Raw genomic sequence first — 27211 nt, 5'->3', positions numbered from 1 at the left:
TTATTGCTGAATTATATAAAGACAATAGAAGAGGTTGAGAAAAACAATTTGAACCAGATCGAAATGTAGCAATTTTCAATTATTAAAAATTATATTTATGGCTAATACATTATTGTTAACATTCTGCTTAGCTTGCTGATGCTTTAAGTTAACATTGTAAAAAATGTATAAATCAAAATTTTTTAACTTTCCATGGGGTAAGTTATAGTAATTGTCCAAAAATATTTGAAATATCTTAACGTTTTAGAAGTTTCTGAATATTTGGGCAATTGGATGATACGAGTATGTGTGTGTACGTAGTATATATGTATGGCGCTAGTGGGCCATTTATTATTAATTAATTATATCTTCAAAAGAAACCGCAATTAACTGATGTAGACTCGTTGATAATGTGAGTTTATTGATAACTCAACTTATAACGGAACTGATATTATATAAATTTAGATATCAATTTTTATCCCAACAATTGATCGATTATTAAAAACCGAGAGACATAATTTTTCTATCGTGAAAAAACAATAATCTACTATAGCTTGCTAGATGCGATATTCGCATCAGCGTAGCTCCAAGTGTGCTGTGTAGTTTAGTCATCACATTGGCGTCATTCTACTGACATCCGTCATGAAACATAATTCATTCCGCCATATATGTATGTATGTATGTATGTATGTATGTATGTATGTATGTATGTACGTATGTACGTATGTACGTATGTGTGGTGGTACCAATATGTTGTGGATCCACCTTTGCCAACAATTATGTTGTGTCACACCAACGATGTCAACATTTATGTTTAGGTTCTTCTGCTGCTAACTGTAAGCCTGTACCACTGTGGAAATTATTTAAATAAACATTCGAAGATGTTTATTACCTTTATTTATTTCATTATTTGGTTACACTTGATTACAACTTAATACAAAATTAATATATTGAGATGAAGACTGATACGGAATGATTGAAAAATGAACAAAGAATGAACAAAGATTACAACTTAATACAAAATTAATATATTGAGGTAAAGACTGATACGGAATGATTGAAAAATGAACTAAGAATGAACAAAGATTTCGTCATCTTGCACCTTTTATACCCTTATCAAGATGACGCAATCCTTTTCTAGAATGTTGGTTATATGTGAGTCAGAAACTACGCTTTACTTAATCGTAAGGCACAGTTTGTGGTTTCAAAAGGAATTTTATCAACGCTTGCAAGGTTACTGCAAGCTTACATTGTAGCTATGAGTAACACTAACTGCGTTTTTCATAATCTGACCGTTATATAGTAGTTTATAATATTATTTATAATTATTACAAAGGGGTGGATACCACTACAATGGATACAATTTTTTGACGTTTTCGGAAGCACCGCTCAACCGGTTTGAATTATTCAAAAAAACATTCAACTTGAATTGATGTAATGAAGAATTCCTTAATAATTTCTTAATTCCTTTGCAAAGCCAGGCGGTTTCGTCGATTCAGAAACAAAAATTAAAAAATGCCATTTGGCGATTGAATATCTGATATTTTGTAATTTGAATCAACCGATATGAATGGGTATCAATAACTTTCAAGAAATTTCAAAGTTTTCAATATTTTCAACAAAAAGAAAAAAATGCAAAAAAAATCCTAGTTCATATATTATATCAGTAATTTCAAAAAAGGTCTTTTTTCAATATTCAAATTATCCATATGTTTTCAAAATTTTTCAAAAATGATCAAAAAAATTTAAAATTCTCAAGAAAAACTATTTTTTATGACCTTGTAAAAATTTTAAATTAAGTTTCAGTAATTGGCCTTAAGGCGCAATGCCATATACCACTAGTTTAAATTTGTATTGCTCATTAGTTTGCTCATTTTGTAAAATTGTATCTCATTTGTAGGTTATTTTATTTTACAATAAATTAAACTTGCATATTATATATTTTATCTCAATAAATTTATATAATTATCAAGAATTGCGCATAAGCTCTAATGGAGTTAAGTTTTTTTTTTACTTCATTTTGCTTTGCTGCTGGAGTAAACTATTTTCACACGATCTTATGTTGTTTGAGTACGTTTAATATATACATTATTAATCAAAGATGATATTGAATCTTGTTTTTTATTTTAGTAATTTATTGCTAATACCGGATGTTTCTCAAACGTTCAACAAGAGTTTTGAAATTCTTCGGAAAATAATTATTATTGCTATTGCCGTTATAAGCGTATTAATTGCAAGTTAATAAAGAATTATTTTATAAATACTCAATAGTGATTATTAACTTATTAGTATTACGTAATACTTCATTGTTCTTATTAATGACTTCAAGCCTAAAATGCCTTGGCAAAAACAAATTAGGGAATGGATATGAATAATAAAACAATTTATTTAATTTTAGTTTTAATAATATATACACATCGTGATAAAAATTGATAAATATTTGTTCAGATTACAGCAATATTTGACTGTCTGTGTTCATTATTGATTCCTGTCTGATTTTTTTTTAATTTCATCGCAAAATAAAACTAAATAATTATTTCAGAATTATTTTGGGGTTCAACCTTGGTTAAAATTCTTCTTAAAAGACCGCTGTTAGAAACACCGACAATAGATATATACCTACATTAAATAATATGGATCAATTAGAACGAATCAACTATAAAGTTTTTCAATTCAACAACATTTTCACATATCCGCTTTACATATTATTTCCGCGTTCGTAAAACAAACTCAACTGACCTGAAGAAATATCTAAAGAAATAAAATCGCACAGTAGATTGACTACTGATTGATGTGAATATAAAGATATAGACCGATATGTCTATAAAATGCAAACCTTACTGACTCGCTCTCATACGGTGGCTATTCATGTCAGAAGAGCAAAACTTTTTCCGAACGAAGATAATTGTGATGTACTTCTTGAGAAGTCAGGGTAGCATTTTCCGAAATTTTGTAGTAAATATTAATTTAGAGCGACTGCAGTCACAAACTCTAAGATTGATCATCAAAGCACCCTGGTACGTTTCAAATATAATTATATACAACGATGTAAGAATAGATTCAATAAATGAAGAAAAAGTAGGGGGAAGTCCCGTAACGCCGGACGGCACCTAAAACCGGACACTCTATTTATCACATATTATTTAAGCGAGTATAAATCTTTTTATACTTTTATACTACGCCGGAAGTAAACATATAGATATTTCTTGTGAAAATTGACGTAATTTATTCTAATTATTTAATTTAGTTCTGTATGAGTGCTAACGGTCACTACATACCCCCATTTTTCGTATTTTCTAGTCAAAGAATGAAAATCTTATGATGAATGCTCCAGCTGAGAGCGTTGGTGTGGCCCAGCCAAAAGGGTGGATAATTAGTGATTTTTTTTGCAATATCTAAGAATATTCGTCAAACACAAATGTGCAGACATTCCAAAGTGTGGAGATGGATACATATGTGTTTAATGCTGGTTATTTTGAAATGTCCGGTACTAGGTGCCACTTTATAAAATCATATTTTTTGTTACCAAAGTTTGATTGATAGTATTAATTATTGTTTAATAAAGATTGCGTTTTTGTTAATTTAATTTGATTTCACACTTTGTTATCTAACATAAGCCATAATTTAATAAACATTTTGTAAAATATTTTTTGATTTATTTATAAAAAACCTTAGGTGTCCGGCACTCGGGGACTTCCCCCTAAATGCACATACCGCTTTAACCGAGTTAAAAACCACCAAAATGCTTTAGGATCTTCAGTTGATGTCAGGAGGAGGTAGAATAAGAAACAACCCTTATATTTACTTTAAGTAATTAGAGCTCTCATTGGAGAATTACCTACACAAGAAGCCATCCATATCCAAGAACTCATCCCTATCCATAAACTCATCATTTTGAGATCAATTATCTCAATTAGATACAGCTTATAGAATGCATACATTCTGATTGCTCTTTAATTATACAGAAAACAGATGAGTGTCACGTAGCTCTATTGTCTCTAACGACAAGCCCACTATTATAAGTCTAATAAATGCACAAAAAATTTTTTTTAATAAAAATTGGACTAAAAATATCGTTATTAGATGGGATAATTCTTTATACTACAACTGTCGATTACAAGGCTTGCAATCTATGACGAGACTTTTTTATGGGGATGTAAATTTTCATAATGATGCAATGGTTACATATCTCTGGTTTAGGACATAAAGTCGTTTATCATAAAACTAGTTCCTCGTACAATATTTCCGCTATTGCAACATTTCATATTACGTGAGTGAATTCAATCTAGGCAGTCAGAGCACGAGAACAACTTCTGGATCAGACGAGAAACTGGTCGGCAAGACGACTTTATACCTCATATTGGCTGCTGCTTTAATTTGTATTATTTCACGGATGATTATGCCTGCGGTACTTTAAAAAATATCCGTTAAAATGATACATTTATTTTGAATATTTGAGTTTAAAGCATCTTTGATATCACCTTCAGTTGTTCAGTTTTGTAATTCAATATGGAACTATGAAGCTATTGCATTCATTAGTTTTATTTTAAATACATCTTGCTACAAAAAAGACTCGAATGTGTGAGCATCAATGTTATAACGATTATATTTTGTATTATATTGTTTTATTACAAAAATCATAAATTATTGTCTATATTCTAGAAAAATAATGAAAGTGAGGGAAGAATTTATTAGGCGTTATTGAACTTCATACCATTATTAAAAGAAAATTTAAGAAAATTAAAAGAAATCCAGTTCACGTTTTACATTTTTGTAAAATCACATATTTATTTTTTTAAATCGATGCCTTGTTATAAATGCCTAATGCATTTATTGCAATTATGATAATTACCGGTCAGTTGTTTTAATTAAAATATTAGCAATTAGTGAAGCATGAAATAAACATGATTAAATATTTATTATATTACTAAAGTAGATGAGTAACTGATATAATGAGTAACATGCTGAGAAACTATTCAACAACATATATATATATGCCAGTAAAGTCTTATAAATACCTTAATTAGATAATGATCCTACCGCCGCTGCGGTTATCTATCCACTTAATTACATAACGGAGATAAAGATTTTTTTCGAAAATGCTTTTATAATATCGACTATTATCTACCATAACTTACCTATATTAGTATATACATAATCAAAGATATTAAAGTTTTTCTTTCGCTCAGACGAACATTTAAGTTTCCTCATCCGTTTTTCCGCTTGCTGTGTTGTCACTATTTTAAAATATTCATTCGGTTATTCTCAAAATATCTCTTTCGGCCAATTTTCAATCTAATTTTAAATCAAGAATTATCAGAATGAGAGAGCATCGTTATCAAAATAACATTGAGATATCCATAGTTAATCATCTAATAAAAATCTGTTAACGATGTACACGAGAGATAGATTTGAGCCAAAAAATTTACGATTGCACTTATGTCACGTAAAATAGAGCAGTGGTAATATTAATAGACCATCTCGAATGCACCTGAACCGTTGATTCAGTTCTCAGTTTTTATCAGTTTTAACATTGTTAAATATAATTTTTGAATCCTAAGAAATAACTGCCATCTTTTTAGAAGGTCAATTTTGCTAGAATAGTATTGTACTAGACACATTAGATCACATTTTTTAGTAATTCATATCATATAACAATCCAAGGGGTAAATTACAAGAGGCTTCAACATTTCAATATATCTTTCTCGACAATCAGTAGCATGAATAATATCGACATTTATAGAATATTACTAGACATTTAAAAATGAATGTAAGAACTATAATCTAAGAATACTTACGTTAATAGTGACTTTCTTTTTTATATATAAGGTAATGTTAAAATCATGTAATGTACTTTATTTCTATAAGTAGTCAAATTATGACGGCTAAATGTCTCTTTGAGTCGATGCCACTAAAATAAATAAACTAGTGGGGTGTGTGGCATCGTGCCTTAAGGCAAGTTGCTGGAATTTCCCGTACCGTAACGAAATGTTCGAGGAATATTAAATGTTTTCAAATAGACTATTATTTATACGTCTAATACTTATAAGAATTATATAAACTGAATTGCAAAGTTGAAATTATTTGTTTAAAGTATATTTGAACTTCAGTCAGAATTAAAATTAAAATCTGAATTATTTTCGATATACAAAAATTTTTTTCTTGAAAAAAAAAATTGAAAAAAAAAATTTTGAAACAAATTTTTTTTTCCAAAATCAATTATTTTGTTAAAACAAGCAGAAAGTTCTTTGTATCTTCGAAATGGCTGGGCCTGCCTTTGCCAAAAACTAATCATCTATTCTCCCAATCATTACAAATTGAATGTTTTTTTAGATCATTCAAATCGGATGCTCCGTTTTCTCAAAAACACGATTTCTATTTTCTGCACTTTTTGTTCTTTATCTCCGTAATTGCTGGACCTGCCTTTATCAAAAACTAATCAGCACATCCTTCTATCAATAGAAATCGAATATTTTTTGAACCATTCAAATCGGTTGATTCGTGCGCCCGAAAACGTGACTGGAAAATTGTATCCATACATACATACACACACACGCATCCATTTTTTCTGAGGTATGCCAAAATGTACAGAAATCTTCAAAACGTCGAGAAATGCAAAAAATTTCAATTTCGATTTTTGGACGATTACAATAACTTACCCTACGGGAAGTTAATAAATAAATTAATACACTTTTTGTACAAACACCATGAGAAAAGTATACTCAATATAATTCACTTATAGAATTTGAATTTCAGTTGTTTATAATCTTAAATTATTCTGTTATTATTCAATATCTTGTATATAAATTATAATGTTAATTTAATTCAGAATTATGTATTGAATTATTATTATAGTGCTCTGCTATATATTAAGAACTTTATAAAAACAAGATCGACTAATCATCATCAAAAATGAAAAAATCACCTGAATCGAGAAGATTAAAATAAATTTTGGCCAATTAACTTGATCCAGTAAAATTGCATCTAATAGTAAATACCCACTGGGATAACTACTATCTATAATTCTAACTCACAGGATATAACTTATGTTCTGATTGTTGTTAAAAAAGAAAAGCAATTAGAAATGTATTGAATTGAGATGACTTGAGATGCGTGAAAAATTAAATGCTTAGAGATTAAGTTGTTTTCAGTTAATTTTTGTGTTGCTTTTATACTTCTAGATATCGATTTTCATTTACAAATTCGTTAAATTTTTGATCAGCGATTTTATCCACATCTTTTCTTCAAGTCTTTGTTCCTATATAGAGGTTTGTCTTGTTGGATTCTGTTCTTCATCGGATCGTACATTTATATGTTCGTTCAAACATCACCGGTGTATTCGTATGTTGTCTCGTTCGTTCGAATATTCTGTGTTCTATGTGCATGCGTTCGCTTCGGATTAACTAACAATATTTCTGTATCGGAATGTACGGACGACGTATAACGTCGTTAGTTGCGTACCCGGACTTCCGCCTGACATCGCGGCCTTGACGACTCTACGACTGACTCTCAATCTGCACGATGATCGTCCACTTGATCTTTTTTGAGAATGGTCCTAGAAACCCCGAAATAATCCTTTTCGAATCTTACATAATTAATTGGTAACTTAACCAATAATTAAATGGCATTCCAAAACGGAAGACAATAACAAGTATTAACCATTCATAGCCAAATTGCTGTATCTTTTACATTACCAGGCCTATTTGAGCATCACCAGACAATACTACATAATATTTACAACATACAGTTTATACAAATATTTTAGCTTTAAATTATTTTTAATGCCAGCTTTGAGGTGCGATAAAGATAATTTATGTATTTACAAACATAAATAGGTTGTTAAAAATTAACAACTATGTACGAATGTGCTATTGTGCTGTTAACTTCCTATATGTCTATCATGTTCAAGAACAAAATCTATAGTAGATTGAAGACTCCAAAATTTAAAGACTATAACAATCCTGCATGTTCACTCATATCCAATTTTACTTATATTTTATACTTTTAGATAAGCTTTTACACTACCATCAATTAATTTAGATTCTATTAATTAATAGCAAGAATTTTATTTTAACTAAATATACTTATACTTTAAGGGGCACAACTAGTGTGAAATTTTCAAAAAATCAAATTTTCAATTTTTTCATATTTCGATAGGTTATATCTTTAAAAATAACATACCAAAATTTTAAATTGATATCTTAAATAGTTTTTGAGTCACAGCCATTTAAAGAGTATATATTGTATATAGTATAACGATCATTTTATCTTTAAACGCGTTTTTCTCGAAACAGCATTTTCCGAATTTGCTGCAGCGATTACTCAAAAGCAAATGATCTGATCACTATCAATTTTTTTTACATGTTCTATATATAATTATGTTCGTAAAATGAATTATCGATTTTTTGATCGGATCAAAAATCGAATTTTGGCAGTCTAAAAACGATCAAAAATTTGTGTAAAATTCGACTTTTATTTTAAAAACGCCGCCATTTTGTCAATTTTTGATTTTTTTTCTTTATCGTAGTTCATTTTACAGACAATATTATCTAGTTTAACGAGATTTTTTTTTTTAATTTCATCCACGTAGAAGGCCGGAATCACTGCAGCAGTGAAGGGCCTTTTTTTTGTCGCGCCGTTGGGGATCGACGATAACTTAAAAAATATTTAATTTTTTTCTTCAAAGCTTTTACTATGTATTCTTAAAACATGTATAAATATATTCCTAAAATTTTGAAATGATTGATAAAGTAGTTTTTTTAATATAAATTCACAAAAATCACCTTTTTTTAGGCGGTTACACTAATTATGCCCCTTAAATCAATATAAGAATGTGCAATGAATTAATTGACTAAACCCTTATATTATTAAAAGTATCTTATACCTGTTTGAAAGAAAGTGATTTTACCCAAATTTATTTAATTATTTAATAATTTAGGATAAATCATATTTCCAACCATCACCGTTTTGCATTGAATATATTATCGTCACAATGGTCGGTCTTAATTACCATACTCATTATAACAATATATTTATGTAAAAGTTGTGAAAGTATTTGAATGTTTTGTCTTGTATTTTGAGATTTAAACTCACTTGACTTCGTTCTTAAATAGACATTCAGAAATTTTTGGAGCATGTATTACGAAGACGATATGAACATATTGATGGAGAAAGACGCTTGTTCTTTAATATTTAATGGCCAACCTTATTTATTATTTACATGCAGGACAGATGTTTTGTTAAACTACGATTTTTTGTGATATGTTAAATTTTTATAAACCATATAGATGTTTTGAAATCAATAAATACGTTAACTTTCTTAGAGCAATAATATATAAAGTTCATTAATTGCTTATGAATTTTTAACACGATTTTTATAACCTCAACATCAATTAATTTTTTTGGTCAATGGAAACTGATTCAATGAATATTATATAGTCAAATGTAAATTCAGAGTTTCTCATAATATATAGTACACGTCTATTAATGAAATGCTCATTAATATATATTGTTGTTTGAACCTATGTCTAACAATTTAATTATTATCTTATGTATGATTGATTACGTTAAGAATTAAGATTGTATATGATTATTAATTATTATTTTTTCTTTCAGGATAAACGAAAACTCGGAAACTAAACGCACCATTTAATAAAAGCTTTACCATGAAGCTTCTACCTGTACCTCTTGCGCCCGTTTCTCTGCCGCCTCCAGGCCAACCCTCTTCACATCCCTCCACTCCTACACTGCTTCATCCCCATCAGTCCCAATTGTCTTCACATCATCATGTTCATCATCAACAACACGGAGGTGGCCCCTATTCTCCATCGGCAGCCGATTTTTCCTTTTGGCGGTACCCCTCATCCCAATTGAGTGCATACGCAGCAGCCGCTGCTGCTAACAATTCTACTACAACTGGCGGATCAGGAGTACCACTTATAGCTCCGGTTCCTGCACTAAGTGGGCTTGGTGGACCAGCTGGAGTCACCACAGCAGGAGGTGGTCCATTACCGCCTCCATTAGGAATTGATCCTCGGTTGTGGGGAAGAGAAGATGTAGCTGCATTTTTAAAATGGTGCGAACGAGAGTTTGATCTGAGGGAGTTTGATATGGACGCGTTTCAGATGAATGGTGAGCTGAGAAATATATAGTAATTAATATTATATATTAGTCTAAATGTTAAAGCAGAGATAATATTTACAATTTTATCTAGAAGATTCCTACAATTATTTTCCTAATATATTTTTGATCTGCAATATTTTTTTTCTTTTCAGGAAAAGCCATGTGTCTATTAACTAAAAACGATCTCTCAGAACGTTGTCCAGGAGCAGGTGACGTTCTTTATAACGCACTTCAAATGTTAGTACGCGATGCTGCATTACTTCAAAGGTGTCTGCCCGGGTCACCAGTTACTCCAACGTCCAGGCATCACACGTGGCCCCACCTTCTTGCTACTGCACAAGTAAGCAAAGATTTAATAAACCTAACTTTTGAAATTTTGGAAAAGATATTCTTACAAAATAGAGCTTAGAGATTCTTAAACATTAAATTTATTTAAAAATCACAAATCGTAACATATAAAAGTAACCTTGATCCAATGATCTAATTAAATTATAAAAGTTTTGAATGAACCATTTGTATATAATAATGTGAATTACTTCTTCTAAATCATTTACTCTATGGTGGTCTCATATGATATAAATCATTTATCTCAGGATGCTGCTTTCCATGGACATCTAGCTGCAGCAGCTCACTTTGCATCACAGCAACATGCAGCCGCAGCAGCTGCTGCCGCATCCGTTGCCCTAAGTCCTGCTCCTTCACTAGATAGCCAGCAAGGAAGCCCACAACATGCTGATCAGCAGCAGCAACAACAACAGCAGCAAATGCAACACCATGCGAACGGATCAACAGTTTCATCTGTTACGCATCAACAGCAGCAACAGCAAGGATCGGCGCCTGTGGCACCTGCTCATGCAATTGCTGCTTCTATGTATCAAAGCAATGGACGGTCTGATAGTGAAGACGATGAGTGCCAGGTAAATAATGGAATAATAATAGAAATTTCATATGCTTTCATTATAAATCAATATTATTTATCAAAACTTTAAAATAAATTATGCTTCTATAATCTTATTTTCAAAATTATATTTAATCCAACAAATATTATTAAATTTTACTTGTTATTAATCATTTCAAGTCAAATTAAAGCTTTCTTTGTTATATCTTAAGATATAACAGAGAAATTTTAGAGAAATGAATTCATTTCTCTAAAATAAAATTTCAAATAGACTTTATAATTAAATTAATATTTTTTTTCAGGACACAAAAAGTGCATTATCTTTAAACAATGGTGTTTCTCCACCGGGCACACCAGGTTTACCACCACCTTCCGGATATTTATCATTCCCAATGCAGCAGGCTCCACCAAGATCACCAGTTGAATTAAAAAGTCCTGCACACTTTAGGGCTTCTTCTGGACATGGCGAATTTTTCCAAACTGAACCTTCAGAACCAAACACAAGTAAGTTTTTTTGAAATAATACATTAGATAATCAAAGAACTGCAATATAATGTTTTAATATTCCAACGTTTTTTTTTTCTTAAATCCATTTTTTTAATGCTGCTATGATTTTTATCTCATTATATATTTTTATTCTCTTTCTTTTTTAGATGGTCGACTTCTTTGGGACTTCTTACAACAGCTTTTAAATGATTCTTCTCAAAGATATACAAACTATATTGCCTGGAAAAATATTGAAACTGGTGTCTTTAAAATTGTGGACCCTGCAGGACTGGCTAAACTTTGGGGAATACAGAAAAATCATCTTTCTATGAACTATGACAAAATGTCCAGAGCTTTAAGATATTATTACAGAGTCAATATTTTGAGAAAAGTGCAAGGAGAAAGACATTGTTACCAGTAAGTACAAATATTATTTCCTATAATTTAAATAACTTGTTCATTTTATTTTCGTAAAATTCTTACTTTTTAATAATGCTATATTATATTATCAAATATTAAACCCATATTTTAATTATGATATGGTTATTATATACAGTTTATGAATAATATTAGTGGGTTTTTGAATATGCCTAGCTTGTTTTGCAAATATTTGCTCCTTTCCTTGTTATTTTAGGCGTTGTAATTTTAGATGTTTATTATATTTATAATAAACTTTCATAGAAGACATTTATCCTTACAAGTATTATTTTTTCAGGTTCCTTAGAAATCCATCAGAACTTAAAAATATAAAAAATATATCACTTCTACGTCAACAAATGTCTCCAACGAGAGTGAATTCAACCACACCTGTGAACCAACAACAAGTAGTCCAAACATCAACTCAATCCCACCAACTCACTGTACCAACTCCAGTTTCTAGAAGTTCACCTATTGTCAGTACTATTCCTTACTCACCAGATTTGACTGCAACAATTAAAACTGAACCTAGGTTGGATGATGTTGATGTTGAAAATAATAGCATGGAAGATGAAATGCCCACTGATCTCAGCATGATGAGCAGTAATAGTGAATTGAGAGCCACTGATCTAAGTGCCAAATATAATGGACACAGGATTAATATGATCATGAATGGTAGTCATTCAACATATGATAGTATAAAAGTTGATAATGAGAGTAAATGAGATATGGTAAGATATTATATGGATTTCTATGTAACTAGTTGATACTTGAGATTTTAAGCACATGTTGGCATTGGAATCATATGCATAAATGAGATATATTTAGATAATTGAAAATAGTGAATTTGAATACTTGTGAATGATTAATTTTTTTTGAGTTATCATTAATGTTTAGAATTATGTTTTAACTCAAATGGCTGTATTTATCTTTACTTTGAAAGCGTAGAACTTTAATGTTGTTACAAATTTTAATATTTAGGTTGATCAGGTAAAGTTATTACCTGAATTGACACAACTTCTCATCTATTTCTGAAGAAGCAAAGAAATGATATTCCAAAATAAGTTACAAGTTCTAAATTTTTTCCTTCACTAGACTTTCAATGCTTAGAAGTTTTTATGCAATTTACCTAATAATTTTAACAATCTTCCATGAATGAAGATGATTGTTAATATAACTAATTATATCTTTAATCAGAATGATTAAATATTATTTGTGTTATGGGAATGAATGAACCTATTACTAGATTGAATGACTCAGTACTGCCATGTATTTTAGAACTCATTATTAAATTTTTGCAATGTGGCGTTGAAAATTGTGGTTGTAAACTTATAAGGATATAGTGGTGAAGTGATTAGTTCATAAAGAAATTGTGCCAATGGAATTTATTATATTGGATCTTAGCTATAGTAAGTTTGATTTAATTTTTATTGGAAATTTAAGATAATTTTCAATAAAGCTGTTAAGGCGATTATAAAAGACTATAAGTATGTTTAATATTTGTATAAACCTAATATTGCTTTATAATGCACAGATTATATAAAAATAAATATTATAGAATACTATATATTGAAATTGGTATTCAAAAATATGGTTTAATATAGCAAAGTTTATTTTTATACATTAAATTTACTTATGTGCCAATACAATATTATATGAAATGTAAAGTAATTACTTATGAAACTTATTGTAACTTTCTCAAACACATAAGTAAATGCTTTATACTCCATAAACAAAAATGTTTAAAACTGTTGTGAAAACTAAAAACGTGATAAGAGTTGTTTTACAATTAATTAAATAATTTACTACAAGAACATTAATCTTCTGCAAAATTTTAATTATATTAAACATTCCGATTAAATTTAATTTTAAATTAATCGAATTACCAAGTATATGATTATTTTTAATGCAATTTTCTGATTATAATTAAGTATAGCAGACATGATGTAAATCCAGCAAGACTGTGATATATCTTATGTTTAGACCATTAGAAAAGTTATGAAAATTTTAAAGATATGGAAAAATTTCTGTGACTGGCAATATTTAGAGATAATTAATATGTACAAAATCTACCCTAAATATATTGGTAAAATAAATAAAATTAGTATATGGCCCATTATACAATTTTTATCAAAATTATTTTTTTGTAAATCTATAGCAAATTATTTTTTTATACATAAAGTACAAATATTTTTGGTAGATTTGGTTTTCAGCACTTAAGCCACACTTCATATTATTTAGCAATGAATTTTCAATGAAACTATAAATAGATGTAGAATTGTAGAACTTCATTGTTATTGAGTGTTGAATAATTGAATAAATATAATAAAATTTAAATTAGATTGATAAAATAAAACAACTATACATAGTGAATAAATGGTATGTAAATAGTTTTTATATATGAGAAAAAATAAAGCTTTAATGATAATAATTTGTTTACTAATTGTTGTTTAAATAAAGAATTCAAGGCTCTTAAAATATGTGTATTTATAAAACACTTATACATAAAAATTCATTTTGTATCTATTTTAGAAAATACTAGTTAGCTATATATACTTAAATCTAATGCATTTGAAAGAATATCACATCATCTGCTATTATGGAAGTTGTATGTCTCGGTTTGCCATCCTCTCCATTAATTTCTGAGTAACTGATTCGCCCGGTGACATGAACTCTTTGTCCCTTTTTTAGATGGTTGTATACGGACTCTCGCAAGGAAGGTCTGAATACGCAAACTCGATGCCAGTCTGTTTTTTGCAATAGTTCACCACTTTCGTATCTGAAGAAAATAAGGATATGATTGAATAATTAATCTGAACATATATAAAAGAATCTAAATATATAGCTTATAGCCAAGCAGCTTATAAAATTACTTGTAATTTGAATGAGTAGCAACAGAGAATGTGACTACAGGATGCTCTTCGCTTCCTCTTTTTTGTGGCTCTGCCCCAACCCTTCCGAGTAAAGTGACATTGTTTATAGCTGAAATACAAACGATATTTATGCACATGAATTGTTTAACTTGGTAAATGACTCAATTCAATACTAACATTTTTCTATTCTCGTAGGCTCATTATTACTCGCAGAACATGAAAGAATCTTGAATGAATTTTGTATTTTTGCGTTTTTAACAACATTGGCAAGCTATTAAAGAAAACATTTGGATAAAACATAACCTATAAGATAAAAACCAGTTTGCTAGTATTACCTTTAGAGAGAACATTTTTGTAATAGATTCCTGAATACTATTTATTAAGCATTAATGAACTAATATGTAATATAGGAATTTCACAGTATTTTTTAACCTAAAGTTAATTTCGGAAAATGTGATCTGGTTATTTTCTGTTTGGAATGGTTTTGCGCTAAAATATAACTTCAGAGCATTTTTATTTTGTTGGTACAGCTTGAAATGCTTGTTTCTTATTGGTCTGTCTGTTTGAGCTTTGATTTTATAACCTCTCAATTTTAGATGTTTAGGAGATTTGCAACGATACATTTGTATTTTTATTTACTATATTTTAAGGATTAATATGCAACATTTATTAGGATTTCGCGAAGTTATACCTGATCAAACAATTCCAGAAAAATGGCAAGAAATAAAATTAAATACCGGTAATTTATTTGATTGCACAGTATTATATTGTTTATTTAAACATACAATAAATTATACTGATAAAGCTTCAATTTTAGGTGGTACTCAGAGTACTTTGCAAGATATAAAGATGACTGAAAGAGCCGGAGGCTATGCTTTCAAAGACACCACTAAATCCTATACCCGAAATAGATTTATATACTGGTAATAATTGATTACTTTTTAATAACATTATTTCCTTTTATATCGCTTAATAAAAATAATATCTATTTAGGAGAAGCAATCATGATATATTAGAATTGGTTGACACCAGCTTGGATCTCAATTTATCTGGAAATCAATTGCGTTTGAAGTTTATGAATTCTCCTTTGCTTGATGGTATTACCATTTACGAGGCCAATGGATTTGTGATGTTGTTAGTAGCTACTGTTAGTAGTGTACATAGGATAACATTTCCACATCCTGATAGTATTCATCGAAATGTAAGCAATTTGTATTTATAAAGTTAAAAAGTATATTAATTGATCAGTAAATAGTTTGTTTATATTTCATTTGATATAAACTTACACTGTAATAATTATAGTATAAATAATTAGACTTTGGCATGAACATTAAAAAAAATGTGTATTGGCTAATATAATTTGCTTTCTAAGAAAAATATAAATCAAGAAGTTAGTAAAATTATTTTCTTTTGAGTTGTTTATTGCTTTGAAATATATTATTTCTATTTACTTTTAATATCTTTGTTAAATCTTTCAGGATAAATTTTCATTGCAGAATGATATAACTGTACCTTCTATATTTCATGATGGTAATCATTCTCACAATTGCCATGTTCTCACTAATACAGGTAACATAGCAATTAATGAATCTAAAGTAATTACAAAGTTTGAGTTATTATTTTGTAATATTAATTTAAAATTGTAGGTGCACCATTACCCAATACTGCAGCAAGTTGGCTATCTCCAAATGCAGATTATGGTGTATTTGCATTAGCTTTTAATTCTGGTACACTTACTTGTGTAACAATGGACTATACATCTGGAAATATCACCAGCATAGACATGAAAGAAGATTCCTATGTACCAAAATTTATTTCAAACTTTACAGGAGTATTGAGGTGTGATAGGAGTCTTTTATAATAATATTGCATTTAATTAAATCTAATGATTAGTTGAATCTAATAATATTATATCAATTTTTTTTATCTTGAATATTTAAAAAAAAAAATCTTTCAGGGGAAAGAGTAATGAAAGTCATTCATGTAGTAGTTTAGCATTGATATCTTTAAATAAAGAAATATTCCTATTCGGTGCTTGTCGTGATGGCGAATTAAGAATGTGGAATGTAAAGCGTGGATCTTGTGTGGCTTCATGTTCTCTGTCAGCTGGGGGCTTTGATGTGAAACATCTATTACCAGGAGGTTGATATTAGTTTTTTTTTTTTAATTTAATATATTAGTGCCACCTATATATTATATTGTAAATAAAATCAAAGTGAGGTTCATTTTCAAATCTAACTATTACTTAGGTTGAAATTTTAAAACTATTATTATATTCAGTTTTTTAGATATTTGAAAAGGTTTAATTATGGTGTATTAGTGACATTGTTTTCAAGATTAAGTGGATATTAAATATAAGCATATTATATTATTTTTAGCTCAAGGCCACGTAGTGCGCTATTGTATTGATAGCACAGGTGCTATATTACTAGCAATATTTTTATGTCTTGGAAATGAGAGTCAAATTGTTATATTTAAGCCTGTTATGGAGCAATCATCATATAAATTTTTACGAGTTGCCAGCTTGTTCGCAGAACAGGTAAACTTTATTCAATTAGTATCACTGATTTTAAATACAATTATTTAAATATAAATAAATAAAATATAAATATTTGATACCTTTATAAATATTTTATTTATTTCAGCATGATTTAGTAGATATGGCTTTAAGTGAAACACATATTTGGGCGTTATGGTCAAATTCACAAGGTATTGTTGTTTGAGAATTATTATAATAAATATATATTACAAACTTATCACTATATGGAAAATAACTTAGGTATTTATATATTCACTTAGGAGAACCGTCACTTAGTTGTTTGCTATTTAATAATCATTTTGGACTGGGTTTACAATGGATGTCGGCATCTTTAGAGTCAGGTAGAGAACGAGACTGCTTAGGTGTAGAAATTGGAACTGATCCTAGGCAGTTGTATTGTTCATATATCTTTCATCCAGGCCAATTTCAATTATCAGTCATAAATAAAGCACTTAGTGTGAGTATATATTCTTTTATCTTTATTACATATCAATAAGTTTTCTATTTTTTTATTCCTATTAAAGAAGATGAAGTAGAGTAATAAATATTAAATTATTTTTAGTAATAATAACACTAAAATTTTAGATATATAGCCGTCAACCACTACTGAATGAACTAAATATGTCCGCTTCCATACTTAAGGAAAAAGTGTGTCAGGCTGTGGAATTAGAGATTCATTCAGAAGTTGAAATGTGTGAAATAACAGATGATGTTTATCTTGAAATTGCTAGCAGGTATATATTATATCTTATATGAAATAAGCATTATGAATATAAATGAAAAAAAAAATTATTCACCAAAAAGATCTTATTTTGAGATTTTTTTTCTAATTTTTATACTATATTAGGAATATGATATAAAATTATTCAGATATAATTATCTTCTAATTTAGATGCTGGTCAAGATTTTATTCATGCTGTTTGCAATATCATTTATCAGGAGCACGACCATTAGGCCTTGTTACATTAGATCAATCTTGTGGAGCTGCATTAGTTCGCAGATCCTTAATATCTATCATCAGACCAGTAGAACCTATTGAACATCTAGTTCTTTGTGGTGACTATAATACCACTGTACAGAATTTTTCCTGCACTCCATATTTAATGAATAAACCAGGATTGAAAGAGTTAATTAAATTGATATCTGGTCTTGTTATGATTGAAAGAAGGCTTCCAGATGAAGTCAAAAGTGTTATGGAAACTGATTTATATAAACTAAAGAAGCCATCATTGATAATAACAGAATTGGTGACTAGTCTGAAGATGAGAGAGGACGAGGCAGTAAGTAAATTGAATGAGTTTTTTTTTTAAATGTTACCCTTATAAGTTCCGTTAATATTGAGTCACAAATATGTATTTGTTGAAGGTATTCTCAATGGAATTTTTGGATGAACTGTGGCAACAAGTGGGTTCTTTAGAAAGCCTGAATGAAGCAATTAATCTTTTGTTAAGCATTTTAGATATTGAGCAAAATGAAGGTGGTGCTACATTCAATGACAGTAAGTCCATATTTGAGATTGGAACTTCAGTTGTATAAATGTTTTAATTGTAATATATTAATATCTTCTATTGCAGTCAGTAAACAAGCTTTTTCATCGATGTCAGTAAGTCATTTGTACGGCAGTCATTTTGGCATGTCTCTGATTGTGGAATCACTACGTCAAGTTGCTACAATCAGGTAAGAAGAAGCTCTGTTATTTGTTGTGATATTTTTGTATCAAAATTATTTATCTATCAGTTTCTTTATTTATTCTACAGGCTCAGTTTGTGTAGAAATATGTTAATATTGTTGCAACTTATGGCTGAAGCAGATTATGGCAATAATGCTTTTCTGCAATCAACACAACTGCATATCCAGGTTCTTCTTCAAATTTATCATATCATGTTATGGCTTTGTGAAACACCTACTAGTCCAACTCTGCCTACAAATATGCTGTAAGTTATTTCGAGGAATTGGAGATTTGGTTGGAAAGAATAAAATTCTTCTTACAACTAAGTCATTGTTTTATGTTTCAGTGAAAGCAGTATTCTCCGTTTCTCTTCTTTGCAATTGAAAACAAATCTCCCATCACCAATATCAGTTTCAAGAAGAACTTTAACACTGCTTGAATTATTTTTGATGGGTGTTGGAGCTTCTAAAGTACTGATCGATATGTCCAAATTCAAAATAAATAATATTGAGTCATGGCATTCTTCAATGCTGTCGTATATTCATATTCTATTGAAGATAATGTATCCTTTATAAATTATATACAAGTACCACACATTTATTACATTATTTTTTTAAATCCTACATCTGAAAAAGAAAAAAATGTTTTTCAAGATTAGTTTAAAAAAAAAAAAAAACTTTTTCAAAAAATTTTGCTATTTCTAAACTAGAAAAATTGTCAATAAATTTGAATGTGAACAGAATTAACATGCAAATGTTTCTGTCCAGCTTTCACAAAATATAGTTTAAAATTATTTAAAATGACTAAAGTATTAATGTTTTGTTTAATTCCAGTATTACATTATTTACATAAATGAATAATTACTATTTCTGTTTATTTGTATTTTTCTTATAATATATAAAGCTGGCCTCTTAATGACAAATTTGCATTTAGCGAATGGCTTGTTGGCAGTGCACAACATTTATTACTCCAAGAATATGTGCGTTTGCTTTATTGGTGTGATTGGAACTATTGCAGTCGTAAGTAAAGTATTACATTACATATTACAAAAGTTCACTTTTTATGATATTTGTTTAACTTGTAAAATTTCTTTTAGGACAATTTATTCTTGGTGTTTCACTTCTTGAAACCGGTGAACCCTACAAGGCTTTGGACTTATTTTTACAAGCTTCACAGGGGATTTCAAATGAATCATTTTTAGTGAGAAAAATTCTTTCAGGAAAATCAGAGAATTCTATTCAAGATCGTGTCACCTATTACTTAAAGGTACAATATAAGAAGACCCAAATTTCTTCAAAATGTACTCAAACTATTGATACAGTATTTACTCGGCTTTAACAAATAACAGTGTGCAAACATGATTCATGTTGATTCAAATTAAATCTGATTAAACCTGTAATCAAATTGATTATATTCTTTACAGGTATTAAAATTATTTGAAGAACATGGAGCATCAGATTGTATAATAACTTTGGCAAAAACAGCAATTGACATTGCTCCTGCAGATGATCCAAATGTTGTGAGTTTTTTTCCATATTTTGATCTTACCATGATATTATTTACAATTTATTCCAATATTTGATAAATATCACTTTTCAGGCTATGTTTCACTCCATCATGTTTAAAAAACATTTGCTTTTAGAGCATTTTGAAGATGCTTATAGATCTTTAAGTTATAATCCTGACAATAATATGAGGAAAGATTGTCTACGAGAATTAGTTGGTGTTTTGTTCTCAAAAAAGAAGTTAGATATGCTATTATCATTTCCGTATATAGAGTTTTATGATGATTTTCAAAAAATTGTGGAAGGAAGAGCAAGGGCTTCTGATATAATGACAACTCAATATTATAACTTTTTATATTCTTTTTATATAAATGTAGGAAATATGAGAAAAGGTTGGTGTTGTTATACGAATATTTTATTTTCATTTCTTTAGCATTTTGCATAATTTGTATAATTCTAATAATACTAGACAAGAATTAAGAAAATAATTTTTGAGGTAGGGCCTGTTATAAATTTTATTCTACTTTTATATTTTAGCGGCAGCAACTATGTATGAGCAAGCATGTAGACTTGGTGTTGAATGTCCAAGTACTTTAAACACTTTACAAAAACAAAGAAATTGTTTACTTTCAACAATAACCGCACTACATTTAGTTTCTCCTAATTATACATGGCTGGTTAAACCACTAGATAGGAACAATTTGGAAGTTCAGCATACATCAAAACGTGATCAAAATGGTGAAGTATGTATTAATTTTTAAATATTATATGTAATTTTAATATGTTTATTTTTTCTGATTTACTAATGTTGTTTGCTCAACATCTCATCATTCATCATCAGATTGGTTTAAGGTAATGTTTTTTTGCTTCAGATTTTACCAGCTAAGCAGAAAGTAGACGTTGTAGATCTTCGTGAAATTGAAAATGAATTGGAACTTGTTAACGCTCGATTAAAATTAGCGAAACATAGCACTGAATCTCAGGCTCTTGTTGGAACAGGTAATTTTAATTATTTTGAAATCATAGTTTTCTGGTTTGATCAATGAATATTTATTATTATCATATTTATTTATGTTATATATTGTTTTAATGAGCTATTTATTAATTTTTATATTAAATGTCTAAAGATATGGAAATATTTTAAAATATTATCTACTTCTTATCCATTTTATACTTTTTAGATATCCATGAGCTGGTTGGTTGTCTGAGTTCTGCCGGTCTTTATACAACAGCAATATCTTTATGTACAAAATTAAATGTTAGCATGCGAGTTCCATTTGAAAATCTTGCCAGTGCTTGTGTTAGATTAACTGAAAATGATGATACTGAAGCTTGGAATTGGATGGTTTTGAACGATTTATCTGGTATGCAAATCAAAGTAATAGATTCATACAATAGAATAATGCTGAAAGCACTTGGACTTATAAAATATTTGCTTTGTCTATAGATCTATAATTATTACATCTCTATTATTGAGTAATGATTTCAGATTTAGGAATTCATGAAAAAAATGTGGGTATAGTAGCATGGAGGTTACTACAAATGCTTTTAAATCAGCACGAAAAGAAGTCCAGCACAGAATTACACATGGCTGTAACAAGAAAATTATTGAGTTTAGGAGCTTTTTTGCCAAGCTGGTTAATGACATCTTACAAAGTGAGTAATTCCAAAAATCCAATGAGAATGTCTCATATTTTACTGAATTTGTTTCAGATTTATCTATCTGAAATTGAAATTTCTCACAATATCTATGTTTATTTTAGGTAAGAAATGCTTCTGAGTTGTTGCGTTTAATATTGCTATCGGGAAGACTTATAGAAGCAACAGATTTATGCAAGGAATACATATGGGCAGTTTTAGGACGTGGGTACGAATTGTTTGGAATGGACTCATATCTTTTGCCTACTTCACCTCCAGTCTGTATGCCAATTTCAACAATAGACCATTTGTTAAGTGAATTAAGTTATCTGAAAGATGATGATGAAGTTTATGGCAAGGTAAATCTTTCTAAATTATTTAAATATGAGTTTAATTGCAATAAAGTAACTATAGAAAATACTATTAATCATATATTATATATATTATTATTAATTATGCATTAAATAAATTTTTCATTTTCAGTGCTACTCCGAACTCAGTGAACTTGTTGATTATTATGTAGAAAATGTGAAGAAAACATCTGTTGATATGATTAAATTTCGAAAGAGTGGTATTCATGGATAATATTTTGTAATTTTTAACAATGAAATAAACTGCTTTTGTATCAATTTTATATACCATTATATCTTTGTGTAGTGACCTACCTATGTTATAGATACTTCAGCAGATAGGAATCAAGATATCTAAAGTAAGAGATTTGTGGTTTTTTCTATTAATATTTACATACCTTAAGCTCGTTTATATAATGTGCGTCCTTTTTTCTAATTCATTCTTTCTATGTTATCTAGCACATAAATTCACTTCACCACTGTTGTTTAACATTGTTATTGTTTTGCCATTTTAAATCGCAAAACAAAACGATGACGCTTTAATGCGTCAAGTTTTCAACTTTAAGGAGCGTTTCGTTTTGGTTTTTCATATTTCTAATTATGGCAGCATTGAAGCGACTTTTATTATCAAGGTTGGGTAGATGGCGCCATCATCGAATTTTAGTCCGAGCTTTCGTCTTGTCAACGTCAAAATGGCGTTGAATTTTGTACACATTTGATGTTATTATAATATTTTTATGTGAAATGATATATTGACAATGTTTTTTTATATAAGTTTATGTGAATGTTATTGATTTTATATGTTTAATAATAGTGTTATTTAATGTCGCCAGACGTTGATATAAATCTTTCACCGCAGGAGTTGCAAGTTCTATCTGAACTTGACAGGTATATTTAAATACTTTTCATTGTATTAACAATTTAATAAATTATAGAAACTGATAATTTTATTTAATTTTAGTCGTCAGTTTGGTTTCCTGAGATTAAATACTCCCGAACATGCGAAGAAAAAAACATTGGTCTTAAAGGTAATATAAGGTTATGTTTACTTTGAATTTGCATTTGATAGCGTTCAATGTAATTGTTTTACAAATGTTTTACAGTATACGCTCAAAATGTATTATAATTAATAGTATTTATAATTATTTTTTTAATTATAGTATAAATTTTTTAATGTATATTTGGATCTATTTACAATAGCATATATTGAGAATATATAATTGTATGTTTTAGGCCATTAAATATTTGGAGCGTATGTTGGAGCAAGCTCATTGTGAGAAAGAAATTAGAAATAAACAGAAAAGTATAGAGTCTGAAAATATAGACTCAGAAGACAATAAAAGTGAAATGCTTATCGATAACTCAATCGATAAATTAGATAATTTCAGCAAAGAAATAAATATAGACCCTAGAACGTACTGCAAACTTGGTCATTTTCATTTATTAGTCGAGGATTATGCCAAAGGTGAGTTAATAGTGCTCTAAAGATAAGGATATAAACTTATTTAATTTAGTATATTTTAATTAAAATTAATATTTATGTTGATGCAAATGTTCTTAAACCTATATTTCAATTATTACCCTAATCTGGGTAGTTGCTTCAACTCAATCTTTTTTTTGAAAATAATCCAAAATGCAAACAATATATTAAATATAATTTATACATTCAATTAGTTCATTATATACATAATTTATTTAATTACATTATATGCATAATAATTTAATATTTAACTCATCTTAATTGTTCTAATTTGTCAAAAAAAATTATTTTGTTTATATGGAAAATATTAGTAAATGTTTATTTGTATATTCTGTTTTCAGCATTATCGGCTTATCAAAAATTTTTTAGTTTAAAACAAGATTATTGGAAGGATCCCCAATTTTTATATGGATTAGGACTAGTTTATTTTCATTTCAATGCTTTTCGATGGTGAGTGACTTATTTTTTTGTATTATGATTTTATTTTTCTGAACTCTAATAGCCTTTTTTTAATCAAAAATTAATTTTTATTCAGTTTTTTATTAAAGTTTCTTCAATTTTAATACTTCAAAGGAAAAAACTGAGTCTCTTTAAATTTTAAATTTGCTTGTTTGATAATAGTTCCCCATATCCACAAAACAGAAAATATTTATAGTTAATGAATTAAAAACATAAATTTTTGAGGTCAAAGGAGGATTTTGGTTTAGAATTATAAACCCATAAATAATATTATATATCATAATATTATACAATCACATTATAAGACTTAATAACTTAATTATTAAGCCATATATATGCTTTTTATATTATGCATGTTCTTTGTTTCTAATATCTTGTGTATGATCTACATTAAGATATATTAAAAACGTATTATTTATGCAAAAATGATATATTAACAGTATAAATATTCATTTAAATGATTTTGTTTAAAATATAATTCTACTTTTTTTAACTAATTTTACATAATATTGTGAATTAGATTATATTATTTCATCCAATAATACCACCTCCCGGCTAGCATTTCTCGACTAAAATATGGATATTTCTTCAAATTAATAAAGAATATTATACATCATAATATTATATTATCACATTATATGACTTAATAATTATTAAGCCACATATATGCTTTTTATATTATGTATGCCCTTTGTTTATCGAATCGTTTATCGTTTATCTTGTATACAATCTACATCGAGAAGTATTAAAAATGTTTTATCTATGCAAAAATGATATATTAACAGTATAAATATTTATTCAAATGATTTTGTTTAAAATATAATACTACTTTTTTAACAAATTTTACATAATATTGCGAATTAGATTATACTACTTCGTTTAAAGTCCAATAACACCACTTTCCGGCGTGCATTTCTCGACTAAAAGATGGAGCTAGTATTTCATCAAAATAATCTTCCGATTTCCATTTTGTTCACAAATTAAAACTTATGAGACGCCTGAAATTTATTCGAATTAATGCACATGAATTTTCAAAATTAAAAATTTTTCGTTTTTTTTTCGAATAATACAAAGTTTTCAAATAAATTGTATATTTTATGTCTACGTGCTCATTGGAATGAATACAATGGCGCTTGGTGGCAGCGTTGCCAGATCGTTCTTGTTCCTTGATTTGGAAAATATATTTAATATTCTTTAAATTTCGCCAGATCAATGGTGTATAATATCAAAGTTTTGTCGACTTTAACAATAATTTTATTGATATTCAAAATTTTCAATTCCATTCCTGTTTATTTTTATCGATTGGATAAGTCATCTTTAAGTTTCTTTTAACAATACTAATTGTTGGCATCACAGCAATTGTTAGATCATTTTACAATTTTCGTATTATAGGCAAATTTCTATTTAGTTCAGTATTTAGTTTGAAAAAAACTAATTTCATTCCTGTGTGGGGGACTCTATTCATAATTTTTTAAACCCTTGGCTTGTTTTTGCATTATTGTTAATAATTATTATATAGATAATATTGGTATTGTTGCTTGATGATTCGCATCTTATTATTAATGCAGTAAACCTGAATACGATTAATATTTCAACGATGAATATGATTAATATATTAACGTGCTGCTGTTCTAAAATAATATTCTATAAACTATTCATCATTTCCCCTTTTAATTATGCTAACAATGATATGCGATAAGATTGGCGTGTCACCTATTCAGGGGAGAAGCAAATTGACGATTTCCTGAAAATGCTGATTTGCTCCCTTTTATTTTGCAGTAAAGTTTTTATGGTAACGATATAACTATGCAGGCACTGTAAAATATATCTATTTGAAGCAGAACTCATATTTTAAAGTTTCTGTGAAATTATTTTATTATTGATTGAATAATAAATAATTGTAAATTTACCAATTTATCCTTGATCCCAAATATTTTTCATCACTAGAAATTTCAATGTATTTTGTATACTTCAGAGACGAGATGATAAAGTACTATAAGTTCTGATTATTGAAATATCTCAAAAATCTACTTCACATGTATATACACATGAGATCGATAAAAGCTTAATTTATTATTCATTGAGAGAAAATAGACATGGAGTCTGTTTCTTGCTTAAACTTATATTCATGTTTTTGAAAATAAGTAAAACAAATGCAATCAAATTATGATTTTTAATCATGTATTTCCACATATACTATTTAACAAAACATACTTAATGATATTTAATACTTACTAATATATCACCAAACACAAATAAATTGTTAATAATGAAAATATATATATAAAATTAGCAAACCGGGCGAACTCCATTTCACCACCAGATGGTTTCATTTTATGTAACATTTCATTTGGTGATTAAAAGATGAAGAAAAAAATTGCCAGCTCTTGAAATTGAATAAAAATTTGCACAGTACATGTGATTGATTTGATTTGATGGTTTCCAATTGAAATGATAGGAATCGAATAACTTATTTTTTTACTTTTTTTGCACAATTTCACAGTGAACACAATGCCGGTTTATTGACTTGACTTAAAATTAACTGAGCAGAGATGAGTACAGTCAAATAAAAAATATTAGTTTATAGTACATGCTAAGAATCAGAGATGACGCTGTATGTGAAAAAAGAAAAAGTGTTTTTCGCTTTTCTGTTGAAATCTTTCTTCAATTTTCTTTACTATAAACCTCACGGAGTCCGAGACCTTTCCAACGAATGCAAAATCGTCGAAATCGGTTTGTGCGTTCTGGAGTTATATCGTCAGGAAGGAAAACCCGACTTATTTTTATATAATAGAT

The 27211-nt window shown here is 28.5% G+C and overlaps 4 protein-coding genes across 4 annotated transcripts; 3 read left to right on the top strand and 1 right to left on the bottom strand.

The window, feature by feature from the left end:
- Positions 1-9589: 9589 nt before the first annotated feature.
- On the top strand, positions 9590-12627 carry LOC113386210 (ets DNA-binding protein pokkuri-like). The gene is made up of 6 exons (XM_026624005.1): positions 9590-10110; positions 10254-10441; positions 10695-11018; positions 11302-11503; positions 11653-11902; positions 12201-12627. Exons 1-6 carry the CDS (start codon positions 9645-9647, stop codon positions 12625-12627), a joined length of 1857 nt encoding a protein of 618 aa, XP_026479790.1. The 5' UTR covers positions 9590-9644.
- A 1748-nt stretch (positions 12628-14375) lies between these two features.
- LOC113384466 (single-stranded DNA-binding protein, mitochondrial-like) lies at positions 14376-15246 on the bottom strand. Its single transcript, XM_026622182.1, has 4 exons — positions 15111-15246; positions 14953-15046; positions 14776-14884; positions 14376-14681 (listed from the first exon to the last, which is right to left on the bottom strand). Exons 1-4 carry the CDS (start codon positions 15123-15125, stop codon positions 14465-14467), a joined length of 435 nt encoding a protein of 144 aa, XP_026477967.1. The 5' UTR covers positions 15126-15246; the 3' UTR covers positions 14376-14464.
- Positions 15247-15386: 140 nt separating this feature from the next.
- Positions 15387-22744, top strand: LOC113384465 (nuclear pore complex protein Nup160 homolog). The gene is made up of 25 exons (XM_026622181.1): positions 15387-15514; positions 15593-15698; positions 15769-15976; positions 16254-16344; positions 16422-16614; positions 16733-16917; positions 17154-17314; positions 17421-17484; positions 17575-17771; positions 17900-18048; positions 18207-18594; positions 18680-18812; positions 18889-18991; positions 19072-19248; positions 19330-19545; positions 19887-20002; positions 20080-20249; positions 20407-20502; positions 20583-20880; positions 21026-21231; positions 21361-21487; positions 21670-21852; positions 21978-22144; positions 22252-22485; positions 22610-22744. The coding sequence occupies exons 1-25, from the start codon at positions 15433-15435 to the stop codon at positions 22709-22711; spliced, it is 4152 nt and encodes a 1383-aa protein (XP_026477966.1). The 5' UTR covers positions 15387-15432; the 3' UTR covers positions 22712-22744.
- A 479-nt stretch (positions 22745-23223) lies between these two features.
- LOC113386880 (histone demethylase UTY-like) lies at positions 23224-24410 on the top strand. Its single transcript, XM_026624638.1, has 4 exons — positions 23224-23364; positions 23438-23504; positions 23710-23941; positions 24298-24410. The coding sequence occupies exons 1-4, from the start codon at positions 23300-23302 to the stop codon at positions 24408-24410; spliced, it is 477 nt and encodes a 158-aa protein (XP_026480423.1). The 5' UTR covers positions 23224-23299.
- The last annotated feature ends 2801 nt before the right edge of the window (positions 24411-27211 follow it).

This window comes from Ctenocephalides felis, unplaced genomic scaffold (assembly GCF_003426905.1).
Source record: "Ctenocephalides felis isolate EL2017-DRISC unplaced genomic scaffold, ASM342690v1 CF-g0.4_SCAFFOLD_03571, whole genome shotgun sequence".
Lineage (NCBI taxonomy): Eukaryota > Metazoa > Arthropoda > Insecta > Siphonaptera > Pulicidae > Ctenocephalides > Ctenocephalides felis.
This window is presented reverse-complemented; position numbering and strand designations above follow the sequence as displayed.

Bases quoted from the DNA above. Each gene is read 5' to 3' on its own strand.
- LOC113386210 (XM_026624005.1), top strand. From the start codon at position 9,645: ATGAAGCTTCTACCTGTACCTCTTGCGCCCGTTTCTCTGCCGCCTCCA. The intron at 11,019-11,301 runs GTAAATAATGGA...ATTTTTTTTCAG, and splicing joins GTGAAGACGATGAGTGCCAG to GACACAAAAAGTGCATTATC. The intron at 11,504-11,652 runs GTAAGTTTTTTT...TTTCTTTTTTAG, and splicing joins ACCTTCAGAACCAAACACAA to ATGGTCGACTTCTTTGGGAC.
- LOC113384466 (XM_026622182.1), bottom strand. The intron at 14,885-14,952 runs GTTAGTATTGAA...TTTGTATTTCAG, and splicing joins GCCTACGAGAATAGAAAAAT to CTATAAACAATGTCACTTTA. The intron at 14,682-14,775 runs GTAATTTTATAA...TATTTTCTTCAG, and splicing joins GCTACTCATTCAAATTACAA to ATACGAAAGTGGTGAACTAT.
- LOC113384465 (XM_026622181.1), top strand. From the start codon at position 15,433: ATGCAACATTTATTAGGATTTCGCGAAGTTATACCTGATCAAACAATT. The intron at 17,772-17,899 runs GTGAGTATATAT...CTAAAATTTTAG, and splicing joins TCATAAATAAAGCACTTAGT to ATATATAGCCGTCAACCACT. The intron at 22,145-22,251 runs GTGAGTAATTCC...TGTTTATTTTAG, and splicing joins GGTTAATGACATCTTACAAA to GTAAGAAATGCTTCTGAGTT.
- LOC113386880 (XM_026624638.1), top strand. From the start codon at position 23,300: ATGTCGCCAGACGTTGATATAAATCTTTCACCGCAGGAGTTGCAAGTT. The intron at 23,365-23,437 runs GTATATTTAAAT...ATTTAATTTTAG, and splicing joins GTTCTATCTGAACTTGACAG to TCGTCAGTTTGGTTTCCTGA. The intron at 23,505-23,709 runs GTAATATAAGGT...TGTATGTTTTAG, and splicing joins AAAAAACATTGGTCTTAAAG to GCCATTAAATATTTGGAGCG.